This window comes from Melampsora larici-populina (genome assembly GCF_000204055.1).
Source record: "Melampsora larici-populina 98AG31 unplaced genomic scaffold MELLAscaffold_59, whole genome shotgun sequence".
Lineage (NCBI taxonomy): Eukaryota > Fungi > Basidiomycota > Pucciniomycetes > Pucciniales > Melampsoraceae > Melampsora > Melampsora laricis-populina.
This window is the reverse complement of record NW_006768823.1, coordinates 389,656-409,894: the sequence shown is the minus strand read 5'-3', so window position 1 is coordinate 409,894 and position 20,239 is coordinate 389,656. Positions and strand designations below refer to the sequence as shown.

The 20,239-nt window shown below is 42.0% G+C and overlaps 4 protein-coding genes across 4 annotated transcripts; 2 read left to right on the top strand and 2 right to left on the bottom strand.

Annotated features, from left to right (window-relative positions):
- Positions 1-2,322: 2,322 nt before the first annotated feature.
- On the top strand, positions 2,323-4,569 carry MELLADRAFT_118069 (uncharacterized protein; the record flags this gene model as incomplete). Its single annotated transcript, XM_007416327.1, has 2 exons — positions 2,323-3,449; positions 3,519-4,569. The coding sequence occupies 2 exons, from the start codon at positions 2,398-2,400 to the stop codon at positions 4,567-4,569; spliced, it is 2,103 nt and encodes a 700-aa protein (XP_007416389.1).
- An 8,736-nt stretch (positions 4,570-13,305) lies between these two features.
- Positions 13,306-15,841, bottom strand: MELLADRAFT_118068 (uncharacterized protein; the record flags this gene model as incomplete). The annotated part of the gene is made up of 7 exons (XM_007416302.1): positions 13,306-13,470; positions 13,561-14,531; positions 14,626-15,358; positions 15,431-15,470; positions 15,540-15,592; positions 15,658-15,688; positions 15,769-15,841. 7 exons carry the CDS (start codon positions 15,804-15,806, stop codon positions 13,306-13,308), a joined length of 2,031 nt encoding a protein of 676 aa, XP_007416364.1.
- Positions 15,842-16,242: 401 nt separating this feature from the next.
- On the top strand, positions 16,243-16,956 carry MELLADRAFT_39770 (uncharacterized protein; the record flags this gene model as incomplete). The annotated part of the gene is made up of 3 exons (XM_007416328.1): positions 16,243-16,488; positions 16,561-16,773; positions 16,840-16,956. Coding segments are annotated over 3 exons (576 nt in total), but the record flags the coding sequence as incomplete, so codon positions are not given.
- Positions 16,957-17,450: 494 nt separating this feature from the next.
- Positions 17,451-18,453, bottom strand: MELLADRAFT_124018 (uncharacterized protein; the record flags this gene model as incomplete). The annotated part of the gene is made up of 3 exons (XM_007416301.1): positions 17,451-17,688; positions 17,784-17,843; positions 17,924-18,453. The coding sequence occupies 2 exons, from the start codon at positions 18,371-18,373 to the stop codon at positions 17,826-17,828; spliced, it is 468 nt and encodes a 155-aa protein (XP_007416363.1).
- Positions 18,454-20,239: the final 1,786 nt, after the last annotated feature.

Below are 20,239 nucleotides of genomic sequence, written 5' to 3'. Positions count from 1 at the left end.
TCAGCTTTTCCCAAGGGACATTCAGGTTCATTACCTACGTTTGTACTCCCACCACCACCTACTTTCCCGGTGGTGGCACCTAATTTCCCGGCTCCACCACCACCATCGATCTCAGAAGCTTTAACTAGCTCAACTGTACAACCTAACCCATCCAGACCTCCGACACTTCCCGCTTTTCCGGCTCCACCACCACCTACACTTGATTCACTTAATGTGAGCTCACAAACTCCTCAAGCGGTGGAGCCTCCTGTGATCACTCCGAAACCCAAACCATCAAAGCCTACTTCGAATGCTTCGAATACCTCACTTGTGGACTCTGTAGTACAGCCAACGACGGTCAAGAAGCCGACAAATGCGGCTCTTCCGTCTCCTTCCCTTTCTCAAACACCCTCATCTACCCCGACCTCACAGCCTAGTCGTAAGAAAACGACTATTACTGCGAAGTTGTCAAAACCAGCTCCAGCTCCGATCTCAGCGACTGCTGGCCCTTCAACTAGCACGCCTCAAGTACAACCTCCCATTCCTCCACCCATAAGTTCTTCTGAACCTAAACCGATACCTCATTCTCGATCAGCTTCCGTGACTTCTATCTCCTCTACAATCTCAAAGCCCACGACTGTAGCAGGACCGATAAAGATCAAAGTAGTCAAAAAACCAGCTAATCCGATTAACACTCAACGCAATCTTTCAGATAAAACGATGGTCTCATCTGCTCCATCTCCAGCTTTGAAGAAACTGAAGATCACACCAGATCTCAAGTCTAATAAGCCAGTAGGAGTTAACTCTCCGATCTCATCAGTTAAACATTCACCATTGATAGAATCTAGTTCAAGTTCATTGAATACACCAATAGTTACAAAGGTACCTAATGTAGTAGTAGAACCCAAGAAAATTAAAATCAAAAAGCCCAATATGAGTGTAGAAGCCAGTACGAGTTCTCATGATTTGAAACGAAAAGATTCGATGGGTTCGTTAGCTACTTCAGGATCATCAAGTTCGCGGTTAAATGAAAAGGTCAACCACACACCCAAGAATGAAGGATCAACCAAGAAAAGTAAAGAAGAAGTCACAGTGAAGCCGACTTCAGGTTCACAAGATTTGATTAGTGTTAAAAAAGCTAAAGTGATTATCAAGACGATGTTAGAACATCAATCTGGAGTATGGTTTAGAGTACCGGTTGATCCGATCAAAGATGGAGCACCAACATATTTAGATGAGATCCAATTTCCTATGGATTTAAGTACGATGTTAAAGAAATTAGAATCACATCAATATAAGTATCAGTATGAGTTGATGAATGATTTTGATTTGATGGTGTCGAATGCGATTAAGTTTAATGGACCGGCTAGTTTTGTGGGAGCGGATGCGAAGAGATTAGAAGCTGTTTGGAAGGATGAATGGGAGAAGGATTCGAAGATTAATGCGAAGGAGAAGAGAGCGTTGGGTGGATTGATTCAAAGATTATTACAAGTGCCTGGGTGAGTGATTGGTTTGATTAATTGATTTGAGTGAAAGGTTTTGATGAATTGAAATTTGATGATTTTTTTTCCCGGTTGGTAGTGCTAATATCTTTAGTGAACCAGTAGATCCGATCGTACTACAGATACCAGAATATTATCCAATAATCGGAGGAAAAGAAAAAGCAAGAGATTTAGGAACGATTCGAAAAAGATTAAATTCAGATGGATATTCAAGTTTGAATGAGATTGAAATTGATCTAAGATTGATGTTGATAAATTGTTTTAAATTTAATCCTAAAGATACGCCTGTTGAATTGATTGGTAGAGATTTGGAAAAGGTTTTGGAACTTGGATTGATTAAACTTAAGAAAGAGTTTGGGATTGAAACTAGTGTTGCAGGAGGAACTGGGGGTGGAGGCAGTGGAAGTGGGGGTGGAGCTGGGAATAAAAGGAAAGGGAATGAAGGCGGTTTGAGTAATAAGAAAAGTAAATTAAGATAAAGTGGATGTAATTTGATGTTTTGAAAGTTCCATAAAGCTTTGCGTTTGTGTTTGTAGTTTAGTATCTTACTTGTTTGTTGATTTGTGTTTGGTGTTTTAAATGTTATGATGGAATGATTGCATTGAAGAATAAAGAGAAAATGATAATATATTGAATGGATTGATGAAGTTCAAGATGATGGATTGGTAAATTGTAGTTTAAATTGAGAATAGTGAGATAGAGTGAGATTGAATATAACGCGGTGTTCTTGAAAGTTTTGGGTGTTGAGTAAATGAAGATGGGTTCTGATTTTTGCAAGGGCAAGTTTTGATTTTGACTGAAAAATTAATCTCAAAATTACAAGATAAATCCAAGTGACAGTGAATACCATTCCTCAATCGAACTCAAATCCAATTTACCAATTCATCAATCCATCCAATCCATCCAATCCATCACGATGAGTCTTGATTCAAATCAACAAGAAATAATCAAAAAACTAAAAACAACTTCAACTATCACTTCATCAACCACTTCACCACCTTCTGATTCTGATTCAGATTCTAATGCTAATTCGATCACTTCATCAAACCCATCATCATCTAAATCTAAATCAAAACCAAAACCAAAATCACATTCAACTAACATCCATCCATCAAATCTAATCAATCAAACTGAAACTAATCATCATCAAAGTAATACTCAAAGTAATAGTAATAGTAATAGTAATCTAAGTAGTAATAGTAATAGTAATCTAAGTAGTAAAAGGTTAACTAGATCTACTTATATAGGTGATGAAGATCATTCTACTTCAAATCGAAAAAGATCATCAAGTTCAGATTCAGAAAACGGTTGGATCCCACCACCACCACTCTTACCACTTCAAACTGAATTCTTAATCACTAATCAACTTTCAAACTCTTCTTTAATTCAATCTATTCATCAAACCACCAACAATACTCATCATACTTTAAGATTAGCTCATTTGAAATGTCCTGATTCTTCTTCTACAACTGATCAGCTTGATACAACAAGTTCTTTGGAAACACCTAGTTTTAGATTAATTCATGAATCGGAATTACTTTTAGGATCCAAACGTAATAAATCAGAATCGATTCAAATGATCAAAAGTCAACCAAATGAAAATGAAAATGAAAATCAAGCATCGAATTTAATTTTCTTAAAAAAACATAAAACATATGAAATGTTAGAAAAAAGATCAAAACGATTAGAAAAAGAAAAATTGATACATGAAAGGTTTAAGTTGAAATCACATTTGAATTTGTTAAAGAATCCAATGGGAATTGATTGGAAGACGGTTAGATCGATTACTTTGAGAAGAATTAAAGAAGAAGAAAGAAGGATTAATCAGAATTTAAATCATCTGGCTTCAGATACCAATCATCATCAGCAGCATCAGATTAGTTTGGGTAATGATGGCGAAAGAGAGAATGAAAAGGTTGAAAGGATGAGATGGATCATGGTAAAAGAAGCTCAAGAAACTTTAGAAAGGTTAGTCATCTGATTCTTACAAAAAATCCTATTGCTTTTCAACTGATCTTATGTTTTTTTTGCCAACAGATATGATAAACTTTTAGATACACGAAAGCCAGTGATCAAAGCAAGACAAGTCTTAGCACCACCACCTCCACCACTAATATCAATATCAGAGACTTTACCGGTCAATAGTCCTCAATCAACTTCACCACCTCCAATAGTGACCCATAAACGACAATTACCAGCTTCAGATCGGAATGTGTCAAAGAGAAGTAAGACTAAGATTTGCGAATCGGAAGAGCCTGTTACTCGACCTTTACATATTTCTTTGAAGCTTAAAGCTCCGATTCCAAAACCATCGACTTCAGTATCTAAAACCAAAATCAAGATCAAACCTAAAGGAACAGTATCTTTGAATACAAAACAAGCGAAAGTAGAAACAGAATCGTCATCAGAAGGAGAAGCAGAAGAAGAAACAGAAGAAGAAGAAGATCGATCAGTCTCAGAAGTTCCAGAAGAGCCGAACAGAAAACGAACCAAGAGATCAGGCTCCTTAAACCCATCAACCAAAGAACCGCATCCAGCTGGATCAATAGTAGTACCGATAAAAGGAAGAGAAAGTTTATATGAATCAGAGAATCTTAGAAGAATGATTTTGGAAGACGGATTGATTGTGGGAGGAGAAAGAAGAAGGAAAGTAGGAAGAAAGGTTTATGGGTTTGGAGTCAAGGTGCCTGAGTTGAAATCGATTAAGTTTGAAAGTTATTTGATTAGATTAGATTCGATGTCTTTACAACAAGGATTAAAGTATTCACCATTCTTAAACTTAAATGAAGTTTTACCTAGCCATCCATCGTCATCAAGTTCGTCTTTAGAAGAGAGTAAGAAGGAAGGGAATGTGGTACAGGATGATGACGAGTTTGGAAAAGATTGGATCGAGTTTGATCCTAGGTTAGAAGAAATCAAAGCATTGGTTACCAAGAGAGATGAGTTTGGAATGAATAGTGGGTATTTTGATTTGGTTGACGAACTTGAAGGTTTAGAGGATGAAATGAAGGTAAAAGGTGAAGGGAAATCTTTGAGAAGACTTATGTGGGAAAGAGTGGTTTTAAGTAAAGAAGAAATTAATGATTGATTAGGTGTATGAGAAAGATGGGGTCTTGAGAAATCGTGCATGGTGATCAGTTTTTTTTGGATTGAGTTGAGGTTTGTTTTGTTTTGATTATGTGCTTGTTTTTTTGTACTTCTTTAGTCATTGTAACATTCAATATCAGTCTTTATTATAAATTTTGATTTTTTTGCTTGTGATTTGATTTTTATTAAACTTTATCACTTGATTTTGATCATCAATTAGATCATCAAAAATCAAATGATAAAAATGGGTGCAAGAATTTACAATCAAATTATTCAAAACAGACAAGGGTGATACAAACTTAACAATATAACAACACTTTAGTGGTCATCTTAACTCAATCAGATTGTGTGTAGAGCTTTTATTAAAAACAATGGGTTATGTTTTCTGTTTTTTGTTATCTTTTTACTTTTTTACTTGTTTCATTTATCTTGATTATGTATTGTACATTAGAAGTGGTTGTGGGTTCATCAATCAATCAACAGCATAAAAACAGGTTTCAATTTCTTCATCTCAAGATTCAGTTATATTCAAATTTCATTCACATAGAGTCTGTTTATGTGTTTTTGGTTTTTGCCCTGTTGTAACTTGTGGTTTTCTATCTAGTTGTGTAAATCTGCAAAAACACTTCAAAAACATTTTCATCAGTTGAATTTTCCTTCCACAGTTCTCCTCTTGTAGTACCTCATGATTTCTGAAGAAAACTGCCAATTCATATGCTTTTACAATAAAAGATACAAATCACAATGATGACCAAATATCACTGTAGCAGACACAGTAGCTGTCAATAATTGGTGAAATACAGCAAGCTACCATATGGATTGAATCCATATTGGCAATTTAGATTGGATCATTGAGAATTTTCTCTTCCTCCTTTCCAATGGTCTAGTTCAAGTACTGTGCCAACATCAAAGCTATTGTGGTACACCTCAAGATGCATGGAGAAGATCTTGAATCATTAATCAACAACTTGATATCAAACTCTCTTGACAGTCTTTGGCAAGATGGATGACACTCTATATGACCACCAACAGACATTAACAGATCTCCAACTGTTCAAACTTGTTCATATCCTTTAAACAATCATCAAACATCTCAATTGGGACACATCCATATGAAATCCTCAATCTCAATAACCCTTTTGGCTGCCTTAATCTCAATCACTCTTGCCTTGATCTTGATCACTCTTGCCTTGATCTTGATCACTCTTGCCTTAATCTTGATCACTCTTGCCTTAATCTTGATCAATCTTGCCTTGTGTGGTATTATTATCTGAGAGATTGTGGTATATTGTTTTGTAAAAGACTTAGGGCCTGTTTGGCAATTTTATGCAAAAAGTGTGCTTTTTTTCTGGAATTTGGTTATACACTTTACCAAACAGCTGACCAAAAAGGTCAACCAAAATTTCATTGACCTCTTGTTGACTGGTTCAATGTTTGGTAAAGATGACAATCTTATAACAATTTAAAATTCAAATCATTCTTGATGTTCTGAGCATCACTCAATGTTCTAAACATTGTCCATAGCCATCATAAACTACACAAATTGTCTGTTTACTTGAATAGTCAGCTGACTGTATAGAACACAAAGAAACAAATCAAAATCAAAAGACATGACTGGTACAAGATTAGCACAATAATTGAAAACTTGAATAAGAAACAAAGAATGCTATGAAACACCAGAGCAAAGTAAAAGCTGAGTAATGGATTGGGATTGATGTCCCATTAATTGAGTGGGATATGTCACAAGGGTGTCTTACAACACCTGGTCTGAGCTTACGATGCTTAGAGAACAATGCTAATAAACCGTCTTCCCACTGTACAAACAACCACAGGTTGCGCGAACTTAGGTTTACCAGCATGGAGGACAGTTTGCGCTCCAAACCGAGCGACACACCCAACGCCGCGGCTCAAGCAAAACTTCCTCCTCAGCAGTCAGCTCTAAGCACTCAGCAAGATCGGAGTTTTTGTGACAGCTTTGTCAGGTTCTCATAAAACCGTCATCTATCCTACGTCATCTCAGGTTGTATTTGTCAAGACTCTACTTAACCTTGCTTAGTGTCATTTCATTTACGTACTCGAGTGCTTGACTGCAGCAGTATTACACATACTGAATACTTTTTGATCAGCCCGCATAAATACCCGCATATCTGATACCAGTGTATGGACCTCCGGCTAACCCTCAACGCTGAAGATTGTCGAATCCAAGATGCAAATACAGTTCAGAGAAGATTGGCGGAGCTACTTTGGTCTTACAACCAAGAAGGCGGTAGCACTTACACCAACATATGGGGTCTCCGCAACAGGTTTGCAGAGATTGTACCCTACTCAGACCCCTTGTTTCTCCCCAAGTTCTCCGATTTTGGCTTATCTGCACGCGAACTCGACTTACAACATGGTTGCGCCACGTTCCAGCTGGGAGGTGTCATCCCAGCCGCCGGTCTCCCGGTGGAACACCCCCCCGGTCATCTTGCACCTCGACATGTTTGCCAATTTTCAACCTCGGCATCCAGCACCAGCCAGACAACCTGCTCAAGCCCAACCAGGTTTTTGCTTGCCACCCATCAACAACTTATACGACCAGTTACACAACCCAGACCAGCACCAGGAGCTTGACCCAGCAGGCACTGCAGCTGCAGACACGCATTCCAAGCATTACAGCCCCAAGACCACCAGCAAGTCGGCCCGAACCCCCTGGGACTCAACGCAGACAACCTCCTTGCTTTGATTCAAGGCTCAGACACTCCCAAGAAGAAGAGAAAACGAAAGAAAGACAAACAATCTTCCAAGAAAAAGAAGCAAAAACATGAAGAAAGCGACTCCTCCAGTAGTTCATCCTCATCTTCCTCCAGTGGTGACTCAGAGGCAGCCAACAACCTGCCATTCACGGAAGGTAAGAACCGGCTTACGGGACCTTTACCAACTCAGGCAAAAGCTGTCTCAGACGCTGTTGCAAGTAAGAGAAAGCCGGATGGAAGGTATCCGTCAACCGTTTCAACCCCAAACCAAACCGCCCCATTGGTTTCCCACTTTCTCTTGTCCCCCCTCTCCTGAGGGGTTTTTATATCTGCACAGCAAAGGTTCTACAAACAGATGAGTACGATGGTAAGAAGATCCCGAGGCCCACAGATGCTTTTGTCTCCACCCGCCACCTTTTCCCAGCAGAACACGACTGGAGACGGGTCTTTGCACTCACCACAAAAGCCATTGTGTTTGCGTTCCCGTGCACAGAAGAAGACATCAGAAATTATGTCAACCACATCTACAACATGCTGCTCGTCTTTGCAGACCAGGGCAATTGGTCCCAGATCATTGACTACGATGCACAGCTCAGGATCGTGTTTGCAACCAGACCTACACTGTCCTTTGGCGATTTTGACAGCCCAGAACTCCTTGCTGTTTGAACCGGAGCTACAGGGAACGCCAGCAGGCCACGGACCCACTACCAGTCCTACTCCTCCTTCTCCCAACCCACCTTCAACAACCCCTTCAGCCAGACCCACTACGGTCCCACAAACCCCTCTCCTCACGCCGCATCCAGCGGGCGCCCATCCAGGGATTTTGGCAATTCTCCCAAGCGAAAGTCTCTATCAGCTCCTACACCTAGGGCTCCTTGGCATGGCAATATCAAACCAAGTAAGCCATTTGACTATCTAACAAGATAGGGCTCAACAACCTAAGTAGCATTTCAAGCTCACAAACCACCCTTCTTTCCATGATCCTTTCCTACATCCAGTTCAAAAGGGGGCACCGGTCAACATGCAAATATGCGGCAATTGGAACATCGGTGTTTGCAGCGACCCCTGCAAAAGCGGAAGGATTCGCAACGTCTGCGATGTTGTTGAATGCCACTTGTCACATGCGAGAAAACAACACTACGGCTCTACCTGAGAGCTCATCAGCCTTCATCAAAGATTATGTTCTACAAGATGCGGGGCCATGCTTTCAAAGTAAGTAAAAAAAAAGAGAGAAAGAAAGAAAACACATTGCGAAAAGGGTTTATGTTCCCTCATACGCTTACAACTACCACAAGCATGGTGCAAACCCTTCTACGCACTACCTCCAAAATCCACCAATATTTAAGGGACACAACACTAATGTCTCCTCTTTGCGTGTCCTGTCATTCTCCATATAACCACAGCCAAGACAAAACCAACTACACATTACAAAATTTTTGCAGAGGCTTGGAATGGGATTGGACGTCCCAAAAGGGCTTCTCCAACACCCTCCAATCCAGCCTACACGCACCCCCATTGCCACGACCCCCACCGCTCTCTGAGGATCCATGCGCGGAATACGTGATCAAACAATATCCAGACACTTTCAAAATAGTATGCCCCGTTGACATACCCATCTTTGACCATCTCCTCAAAGACCACCAGAACCGCCCGTTTGTAGGTTTGGTGATGTTAGGCCTGAAGTATGGTTTCTGGCCATTCACAGAGTTACCAGATAACGCCATAGCACACCACGCAAATCACAAGGTGTGTGATCAACACCCATGAGCCTTAGCAGCATCACACAACAAAGAGCTTGCAGGTGATAGGTACTCACAACCCTTCTATCACCTACTACCCGGGATGAAGGTTTCTCCACTACTGGTGGTAGAGAAAGCAGGATCTTCAAAACTCAGGGTCTGCACCGACATGAGTTTTGTATCCCCAGCTCTCAACAACTTGATTGACAAGCAGCAAGAAAAGGTTGTCTACGACTCTCTTGTTTCATTAGGTCCGTACATGGCGGACATCAAACCGGGCAGCAGTGCTCTCCTACTATGGAAAAGCAATGTAGCACGCACTTACCGAAATCTACCAATGGCCCTTCAATGGCAAATCAGGCAGATTGTGTGTGTTGAAGGTTTGTACCACGCCAACCGTTGCAGCAACTTTGGATCAGCAGTGTCCCCTAAAATTTGGTGTTCTGTTTTAAACTAGGTGTCAAAAGGATCAACAACCTGATGGACGACACCTGGGGCATAGCACTCAAGCTCCATGACAACATACAAGGACAACAATATGCCGCTCAACCAAGCCCTTCTGCTCCTATTATTTGACACGATCAATATGCCCTGGGAATGGAAGAAACAGCTGTCGGGCCCACACCTTGAAATCATTGGTCACTACGTCAACGCAGAAGATTTATCATTCTTGCTCACACCTGAAAAAAAATCCGACCTTGTCCAAGCTTTACGGTTGTTCACTACCAGCCCCAGTCACCGCTTGAAGGACTGGCAGAGGATATTGGGCTGGGCTTCTTGGAGACTCAAAGCCTTCCCATATGGTTGCTACGCTCTTCAGTCAGCATGGGACAAGCTAACCAACAGAACCCACCGTTTTGCAAAGATACACGTGAACAAAGAGATACAAGAAGATTTCAGATGGTTAGCATCATCAATCAAACACTCACCCAGTCAATTGTTTATTCACTCCTCTTGATGGCCTATCAACCAAGCAGACGCCTTGTTGGTCACAGACGCGTGCCCCACGGGCCTGGGGATATGGTTGCCCAACACAAGGGAAGGCTTCCACACTGTTGTGCCAGCTCCCTCACAGGATATCTACTGGATGGAGTTGCAAGCAGTAGCTCTCGCTATTGCATTGACACTCTCTAAAGGAGCAAGACAAATCCTCATCTGCTCAGATTCGATGAACACATGCAATCTCTTTCAATCTCACAGCCCAATCCCCCTAGTTCGACCGATCTTCAGGAAGCTGGTACATATTGTGGTAGAAGCAGACGCAGATGTGAAAGTCGCACACATACCAGGCTTCAAGAATGTCTGCGCAGACACCCTCTTGAGGGGGAAACTGACGATGTCCTGCGACTAGAACCCCAAGCCATACTGCTCCCAATACCTGAACCCAACTTATTCCCCAATGAAGTGTACTGTTGCTGAAGAATGGATATCCCACCACCCAACAGGTGTCAGTTTCTCAAGTTACTAGTGCAAGCTGAGGCCGCACACAGTCTCGCTCACTCTACCAAAGCTTCATACCTATCAGGCCTAACTTCATTCTTGAAATTTTGCATTCAAGAAAAAATCCCTGCTATTCCAACAGTTGACACCATCTGCGTGTATGTCTCAGCAACGTGTAGGCACATCTCACCACACACCAACAAACCACTAGCTCCTACATCTGTTCAAGGCTACTTATCCGCCATGGCGGCAGCTTACAAACGTATCTACCCAGAAATACGTTTAGTCACCAACTCACCCCGTGTCAGGAAAGTGCTACGAGGCGTAAAAATCCAACTATCTGTACCAATCGTCAGGAAGGACCCCCTCACGCTACCAGACCTCATCACAGTTCACAAACATTCCTCTTTCTCCTTTGACAAGGTCCTCTTCACCACTATGCACAGTGTAATTTTACTAGTCACTGGCAGGCCAGTGAGTTCCATTCACCTCAATCCAATCTCAATTCAATTTCAGTTCAATATCAGTTTGACGTCCAATTATGTTTGAGTAGGGGGTATGCATGGGCTGCATAATCTCTCAAACCTTGCAGACATTCTGACACCTTCATGTGTGGACATGCAACCAAACTTTATTCTAGTTCATTCTGGAAGGTTGTTTGTCTGCTACTCTAGGCCAAACATTGAGGTTGGATTGATATTGAACTGACATGGATTTGAGATTGGATTGAGCTGGACGTACTCACTGGCCTGCCAGTGAGCAGTAAAATGACACTGTAATGATCACCGTAGGTTTTCACGTGTTACATCGCCTTGGAGAAATCACGTCCCCAGACACAGTCTCACATAGAAACAACAGAAAGTTGATCAAGCAATTGTCTTTTTCCTTCTCAAGATGCGGCAGGTTTGCAAAATATCTTTTGCTGCATTCAAAAACTGACCCGTTTTTTCAAGGAAGAACCATCATCTTAACCTCGTGTGTAGTGCAAGGAGCCTGTCCCATCGCCGCCCTAAACCAATACCTGCTTTGCTGAGATGCTTGGTTTACAAATGTCAAACCACTCTTCCTAACCGTCAAAGGAAAATCCCCAACTCACAGCTGGTTCTCACAAAAGTTTTGTTGCTTTTTTGGCACCAATAAATTTGGACATTCCATGCAATCCGGGGGGGCTACAGCATACGCACAAGCAGGTCTGCCGCTCGATCACATTCAGGACATGGGTAGGTGGTTGTTGGAGGCGTTCAAGACCTACGTCCACAGCCACCCAATCATGAGACTCACTGCCACCAAGGCTCACCCACTGTCACTAACAGGTCACATTGGGGCACAAGTGATTTTTGATTGATGGTAAGCCAGTTTGCCTATACAAGGACACCCCCCTTTCTTTTCCTTTGACCCCTTCACCACTCTATGACACATTACCGGAGGCTTGTTTCCTTGCTTCTCTTCTCATCCTAGGCGGGCGGAAAAGGGGTGTCCTCTTCATGCCAATACCACACGCCCAGTCTCTGTCCGGTGCGGTTCCCATAAACACTACCTGAGAGTAACAAAGCATGATACAGGGCTGTTGTTCCACACTGCAGACTGACACATCCCACAGAAGGAGTGGGAAGGAGGTAAAAGGACAATGTCAAAAGAGTGCCGGGTGAAGTTAAAAAGTTTATTGAATTGGAAAGTTCAATCAACAGAGGAGGAGCAAAAAGTGTTTTTTGTCTGATAAAAAGCCTTTCAAATATATCATGATATATGATTTGTTTTAATGATCATTTATTGTTGCACAACATTACCTCTTTTTGAAATCCATGGAAGATTTTGAACAAACAAGAGTTTCTGGCTTTGCTGGTCCATAACATAATATACTGCTTTACAAAGTTTGCCAAAATGGGCCCTAATGTTTCCAAGTCTATTATTTACTTGGCTATATATGTAGTATACTCCCATACTGGTATTTTGTCAAGTACAGTAATAGACTGCAGTACATACTAACAACAGTGTATTATAATAGTAGTAGTATCATGACACCCTTGCTTGTCCAACCTATTCTTGTAGTTTACTTTGACTTGGTCAGTGATGTATGTCTATCCTTGTGGTGTAGCTTATTGCACAGCCTTTTATTACAAATTTAAGATCTGGTGAGTGGTTCTAGACTGCCTGCCACAATAGGTTCTATGTGTGGTGGGCCCCAGGCTGGAACATACTCTGATCATAAACACTGGCCATCAAATCAATCATGTAGAACAACTTCACTTTGTAAGCTTGAATATGAAGGAGATCTTCAGGTTTTTCTATTTAATTCATATTGTGTCTTGAGATGATGACATTCATGTTCACAACAATGATTTTCTGCAAGCCAACCAGACTGGAAATGTACTGACAACAGTCAAGGGCCTGTTACCTTCAAGTATTCCAGTCACCACATACATCCAGTAAAGCATCTGATTACATCATATTGCTTACTACACTTCAAAAATATATTCATACTTGGACTGATTTATTGTATTAGGTATTTGACTTCACAAGTCAAAGATTATGGAGATGGCTACTTTTCTAGCATCATAGACACCTCTACATCTAATGGTGAGAATATCTACTTACCTTGCCACTGTAATTGCTGTTTATCGTATATGTAAATTGAAATCTATACAGTGGAGAGTATGAATTAAATATTGACAGAGATTTTTTATATTTACAACTCCGCCTTTTTCCCAATCGATTTTCTATTGTTTTTGGTCTAAATCCTCAAGAGAGGGTAAAGTATTAATTAGTTGATTTTCTAAGTGCTATTAAAATTTAAATGTAACTTTTTTCGTTTTATTTTTATTTTTAAAGTCCTTCTACTACCTCGCTGATCTTGTTGTTTAATTCTTTTGCCATCTGTTCGGTTCCTAATCTAATCATATAAGATTGAGGTTTAGAACCTTCGAATCCTACGAACGTGATTGCCGTTTTATTAACCGTAGGTTTTAATTCTTTATGAATGTTGAAATTCTACACATTTCGTTCATCAACACAGATCAATCAGAAAAAAACCCTTCAAAAAAGAAGTGGAAAGAGACAAAGAAAAAATCGGAGACATACCACAAGAATTTTAGTGTTAGTCTGACTACGAGCCAGTATACGAGTCTTCGACGTTTCACGATGTTTATTAATTTTGATGGTAGACATTGCAAAACCTACCCATTGCTTCTTCATACTTCCATCTTCTTGACGCTTATCAATGAAACCATAGACTCGACCGGAGGTCTCTAACAAAGTATCTTCTGCTTCTTCATTTTTATCAGTTGCTGAATCAGCAAAAGAACCACTTTCTGTCGATCCTCCACTTTCTGTTGTCACTCCATCAGACGCTTTTGAAGCTGGTAAAGAGTCATTGGATGCCACAGATACAGCAGCAACGGGCTTGGGTGATTCGTCTTTTGTGGTCGATACTGGTGGACTGACTGTTGCTCCAAATGAGAAGCCGACCGGATTGAAGCCAGTTGATTTGGGTGGAGTGAGCTGTGAGAGCTTAGCGGAACCGAACCCGCTGAAACCGACAGGATTGCTACCTGGACTTCCTGACATACCACGCCCGAATTCAAAGGATGGTTTCGCAGGTGTGGCAGCTAGAGGATTAGTAGGCGCGGAGCCAAAGAGAGAGGTATGGCTGGTCGAGGGATTTGATAGAGTAGATTGGCCACCAAATGCGGAAAGTGAACTGTTGGAAGTGGAGAAGGCTGAGCTTGCAGAAAAAGATGTCGTTGTGGGGAGAGTGGGGTCACTCTTGGTGGTGGTCACAGATCCGACATCGCCTTGGGGTTTGAAGCTAAAAAGTGAACTGGACGGAGCAGCAGAGGTTGTTGCAAAAGAGGGTGTAAATGTCTGTTTAGGTTCAGTTGGGACTTCTTTGTTGACAGATGATTGCGGATCAGATACGTCTTGTTCCGTCTCGTAGCGAAGAGGGGATGGGCGAGCCGGTGCAGCCGTAGAAAATGCACCTGGTCTTGAGCTCGCCTTATGACTAGCGGCAGCTCCGGTACTAGTGCTAACTTCAACCTTTTTCACGCCAGCTTTAGAAAGGCCAAGGAGGAAGAATTGAGTCAGATAATTGATCAAATGATAAAACTGAACACGTAGGGAAACAAACTCCAAGTGCATACGTACATGAATTTGTTGACAAGCTTTGGCTGGATTGGCCCACTTTGGGCACTTCTTCACGTGTTGGGTCTATATCGGAGTCTTTAGGAGGTGGGGGCTGATTAGTAAACAGATTTGAAACGGAGAAGACCGAGCTTTGTGTATTCTTATTGCTGGCTTCATTAGAGGTCTTTGTATTCTTAGTGCTATTCGAGTCGGCTGGACTGCCACCCTGAGCTTCGAAATCTTTGACAATGGTTTCTCGTTGCTTGTTGTAAGCAATTCTGAGTCGCTCGAGAACCTGATCGAGATTCTCAAATGCATCGGCATTGTTCACTCGCTCTAGGGCAGAGACTGCCGATAAATTAAGACCGCGTAATGCGGCGTAGTAGGTGGTGAGCGCCTGAGTCGATGGCTTGACGCTTGGAGTTGAGATTTGATTATCGAGCTTTGATCCGAAGATGGAGGTGTTGGAATTATTGAATAAGCTGCTCGGATTCGTTCCGGTGCTTGAAGACTCGGTAGTGGAGTTATGAACATTTTTTGCGCCAAATAAGGATGTAGACGGGGTCGACGAACTACCGAACAAGCTGGTGGTAGTAGGAGGAGTATTGCCGAACAGACTTGAAGCCTTGTTAGCTGGAGCAGTGCTATCAAAACTGAATGGACTCGAAGAGGTGGGGGGGTTCAAGGTTGCAAATGGATTACGAGTGGCGCTAGAACCGAAGGCTGAAGCTGAAGGCGCAGGAGAGATCGAGGGCTGGGTTTGAGATGAGATGTTCCATTAGCAATGAGATTGAGCTGTTTCAAACGCTACTCTTAAAAGACTCACTGAAGAAGCAGCAGCCTTGGCTTTGGGAAGACGTTTGATCCTGTTGTTGGGGCATCAGGAATCAGTCGTAGCTCGTGAATTTAACAAAAAAAGATGGTTTTTAACTTACTGACGCCTCTCGATAACCTGAGGGGCCGCTACCTTCATGGGGCCCTCCTCAAGCTGAAATATAGGTCAAAAATACAAATCAGAGGGGTCAAGGGATTGGAGTCTTATTAGAAGCTTACCACTTCACCATCCTCTCGGTCCTGCCAATTCCTGATGTTCATAGTAAGACCATCAGTAAGCAATTTATACTTGGTATCACTGCGTCTGACTGAATAAGATGGTGTGCTTACCTATCAGTCAGCTCTTTCTCAGCAGCGCGTTTGACCATCGGATCTGAATGGAATGGTAAGTTTATAAAGTTAGAAAAGCTAGAATAAGGATACAATGAAAATACAAATGAACACTGGGATTAAAATTTTAAAAGCAACACACGAACTCAATCTGAACTTGAACCGATCCGACCATGGCACCCTCACTCAACCGGGTCGGATCCCCACGAACTCACCCTGAAGTTGGACCCGAACTTTTGAGATGATCACATTATCAAAGAAATCAACATGAGCGCTACCAACCCAGCAGGCTCAGGACCTTCAACATCGAATCCTAGACCGATTCCTCAAGCAAACAGACGTCCTGTCGGTTCACATACAATCGTCGTAAACAAATGTCAAGTAAATCATATCACTATCTATATATCCTTGAAAGGTTGAAACCTGAAATACCATCATCGCGACTGATGATGATGTGTTCTTGATCGTTTTGCAAGACAGAAAGGAAATCCAATTCTCAATCTTTTGCAATCTGTACCATGGGAGCATGGTGATATAGTATGTGACTATCAAGTTGGATTAACCACCGGCCTTCTTTTCCTCTCACTGAGGTATCACAAGCTTCACCCTGAATATATTCATACAAGGATTGGGAAACTCGGTCAAAGTTACAACCTTCGTATCTTGTTGATCTTATGCGATGTTGAAGATCACGAGCTATCGATTCGTGAGATCACAAAGGTGAGGTCTATCCGTCTAGTTTACTTTTATAAAGTTTTTCCATACTGACTGAACTCTTACGTAATGATTTAGGTATCAGTTACCAATCAGCTCACTGTTTTTCTCGCTTGGTCTAATGCAGAGGCTGCAAGATACATCCAACTCTTCAAATCATTTGAACGCAAACCACCTGATTTGATTAAAGAACGATCCGACAATACTTATCTTGCTCAACTCTCAAGCGTTTTGACGACTGTGAATGGTCTCAACAAAACCGATGTGCTCACTTTAGCTTCTTCTTTTGGGGTAAGCTTTCGTTCCCCAGTTTTCCTTCATCTTGAAAAGTACGCTCACATATATCTCTTGGTCTAGTCTTTTCGTAATATCACCGAAGCGAGTCAGGCTGATCTGTTGAGATGTGCTGGATTAGGTGAAAAGAAAGTCAATAGATTGATTGATAGTTTCAATTCACCGTTTGGTCCTCCTTGAACCCTGGAAGCATTTAATTTGTGACTTCAGTTTTACTGTTTATGATTGTAATAATAATTGAGAATGTATCGAAACAGTTTTGATCCTTTGATCGTGTCTCTGACTACATGATGATACATCGCAATTCTTCAATTACCGGCATAATGCTGGTCGTGACTTTACTTCTCTGCACACGGTGTATAACACTGATCAAGATAAGATATCCCACACTCCGAGATACAAAGAGGTAATGGATCCGATCAGAAACATACAAGAAACCTAAGCACAGCTTTCCCTACGCAAGTATCGTGTCTCCCAGGTATATGCTTCTCTTGGTGTGAAGCAGGACCTGGGCAAAGCAAGTGAAAGGATCGTCGAGGAGAGGGCATCGAGATACAGAGATAACATCAATATGGGCCTACGCTGGTGACAGATGTTTGCTGGCTCTTGTAGATTGCGCATGAAGGCATTTTGGCTCTTATCATAGCAGTAGCTTAACTACGTGTCGTGAGGGGCTTATTTAAGTAAAGGAGAAAATCTGACCGGGCGTTAAATTTTATTAAGCTGAATGACAACGAAACTTTGACAACAATTACTCAATCACAAATAACTAAAAGCGGTCTCTAGTTAGATTGAGTTGATGGCGTAAGAAAAAGGAGAAAAACTGATTGTACGTTAAAATGGATTAAGCTGAAGTACGACAATGAAATCTTGACAACAATTATCCAGTCACAAATAACCTAAAGCGAGTCTCTGAAATTGATGGCGGAAAGCAATTCATGATGGGATGGTTTGAAATGTGTTAGATTCAGGGTGAAAGGACAGTCAATTATTATGAGAAGACGTACCATTAACATTTCGGGGTGTGAGGGATTTCATGAGTTCATGATTTAAATCTGATTGGTGTCCTACAAACGGCACAAGAGGATAAGTTAGGACTTCGTTGGGAGTGTGGTCCCGGATAGGGGATCACGAAAGGTACACTCACCGACTTGAGTTCTTGATCCGAAAGTAAGCTGAGACTGTTCCCGATTCCTCCCACAAGAGAACCAACACCGCTCACTAAACCGCCCACGAGGTCACCCACACCTCCTAAGAGACCAGTCAAGAGACCCGTGTAGTGGTGGTACGAGTTGGGACATTGGCCCGCGTAGGAGCACTGGCCCCAAACCACTTGCCCGTAATTGTTACAATTGGAATATCCGTAGTTCTGATTGATTGAGTAGTAGAACTGTGAAGTAAATGGAACAGTGAGAATCCCCTGATTATTGTAGGCAAAGCCCGGCACATAACCACCGTTATAGAAGCCAGCGCATCTTTGATCAATTCTTCCACCCTTGCCAACTTGGCTTTCAGTACGAGGCATAAGCTTAGTAGGTAAAGTCATGATAGCTTGTAAAGAGACCAAAACAGATAGGATGATGAAGGCAAAATTCATGATGAAGATTTTTCGTAATTCGTAGAGTTTCGTAAAAAAAGATTTATCTAATGGATTTGATTGATTGGATGATCAGGTGGATGGGGTTACAAAATCACAGTCCAGAGGCTCCCTTTTATATCTTCAGTTCCACCTAGAACTTCAGACAAGGCTATGCAAAAGAGGCCTCGCACGGCTACGATTAACCTCAACAAAGTCCCACAGGCTACGATGAGTGTTGTATACGATTTTTTGTTCTGCATAATCTACGAGAAAGTTTATGAGTGGTGTGAGTACCTAATTTGTACATAGTACATAACAATAATCAACAACAGCGCGTGTGCGAAGATGGTCGGGGGCCTGTAGAGGTTCACTAACACCTGGAGGGAAATTCTGTCACTTGATGCACACTCCGGCTCGGTGACAGAATTCCATTGATCCCAAGATCAAAGTTACCTTGGTACTTGAACAGACTTGAACCTTGAGGAATTCTTTCTGACCATAGAAACGTCACGAATGAGTATTCCATTTGTGAACTGTCAAGGGGACCACTTGAAGGTAAAAAAGGGGTTCCAAACCTTTCCAAACGTCATCATGCACACGTCCTCTTGGTTCACAACGTCAACTCGGGTGTGCTCGGGTGCTCGCGGAATCAACTTGAGGGCTGTGCCCTAGTCTTTGAAAAAGTCCCACACTCGCGCCATCGTCGCGACGGGAGCGTGAGACGTTTGCGCTCGTTTGCAGGTGCTCGTTTGCTCACCGGTGAAATATTCTGTGCCGGTCCTTTGGGAAAGGGGCCAGGAATGGGGAAAGGGAAAGCAGCGACGGGGATGGAACAGAGTATTCTCTGTCAACCACCTCCTTCGACTCATAAGATGTCTTTAAGACCAACGGGGACATCACCCCGGCGCCTAAGAGTGTACCGTCCGCACTGGCCATCTGGCGTAGAGATGCCCTGCTGAATCCTCGTCAAAGCTTTACCCTCGAACCGCTACTGCATAGCTACCAGTGGTAGCTCGCCGCGAGCGCAACATGTTTTTTCTATTATCTTATTATTCATCTGCTGCACTTGATTGGAGACCATCCAAAGTTTGCAAATCAATCATCCATGGCGCAATCTCCACCTGAATGGCAACTCCTAGTGGCTTTGGCTTTGGCATATATAGGTCTGACCGGGAATGGGGCCCGTCCAGCTTTTCTTGCACTAGGCTTTGTAGTTTCAGGTGAGAATTATGATGATTTCCATGTTTAATTGGGTCATTGATTGTTTTCCTGGACATATATAGAGGGGAGTATTTATAATTACACCCATTGATGTGTAATAGCAATCCTTACCCTTTGTGATTGGTACTTTAAATGGCCAAACCAGGAGGAACACAACATCATCAAACATGAGATAGGCCAGCAAAGCTTTTTCAAAGACTGTTTTGAACTCATTGACAGCACCCTGATCACTTTGATTACCGGACCAGAGAAGAATATGGAGGACTTCCAAACTCATAAATCCTGCTATGCCGTCAACTCCATGCTTGTCTGTGATCATCAAAAGTGCATTATATATGCAAGTCAAGGCTGGTGCGGCGGTGCTCATTGACATGATGCAGGTGTATATAGAAACTCAGAGGCAAGTCACCAATTTGATTGTGTCAGCTGATGAGTCAACTGTAACACTAAGATTACAATTATCATGCCCTTTTGTTTGCACTTATCTCAATTCCCAAAGTGATTCTTTGTTGAGGGCAAATACTTAATTGCTGAATCTGGATATCCTTTGGAAAAAAAACATTGTGGCAAACTTCAAGAAGCCCGGTGGGATCCCTGTTCCCTGATTGCAATGATCATTCAATAGAGCACTCAGCTGTCTCTGCAATGTCTTTAAAGATACCA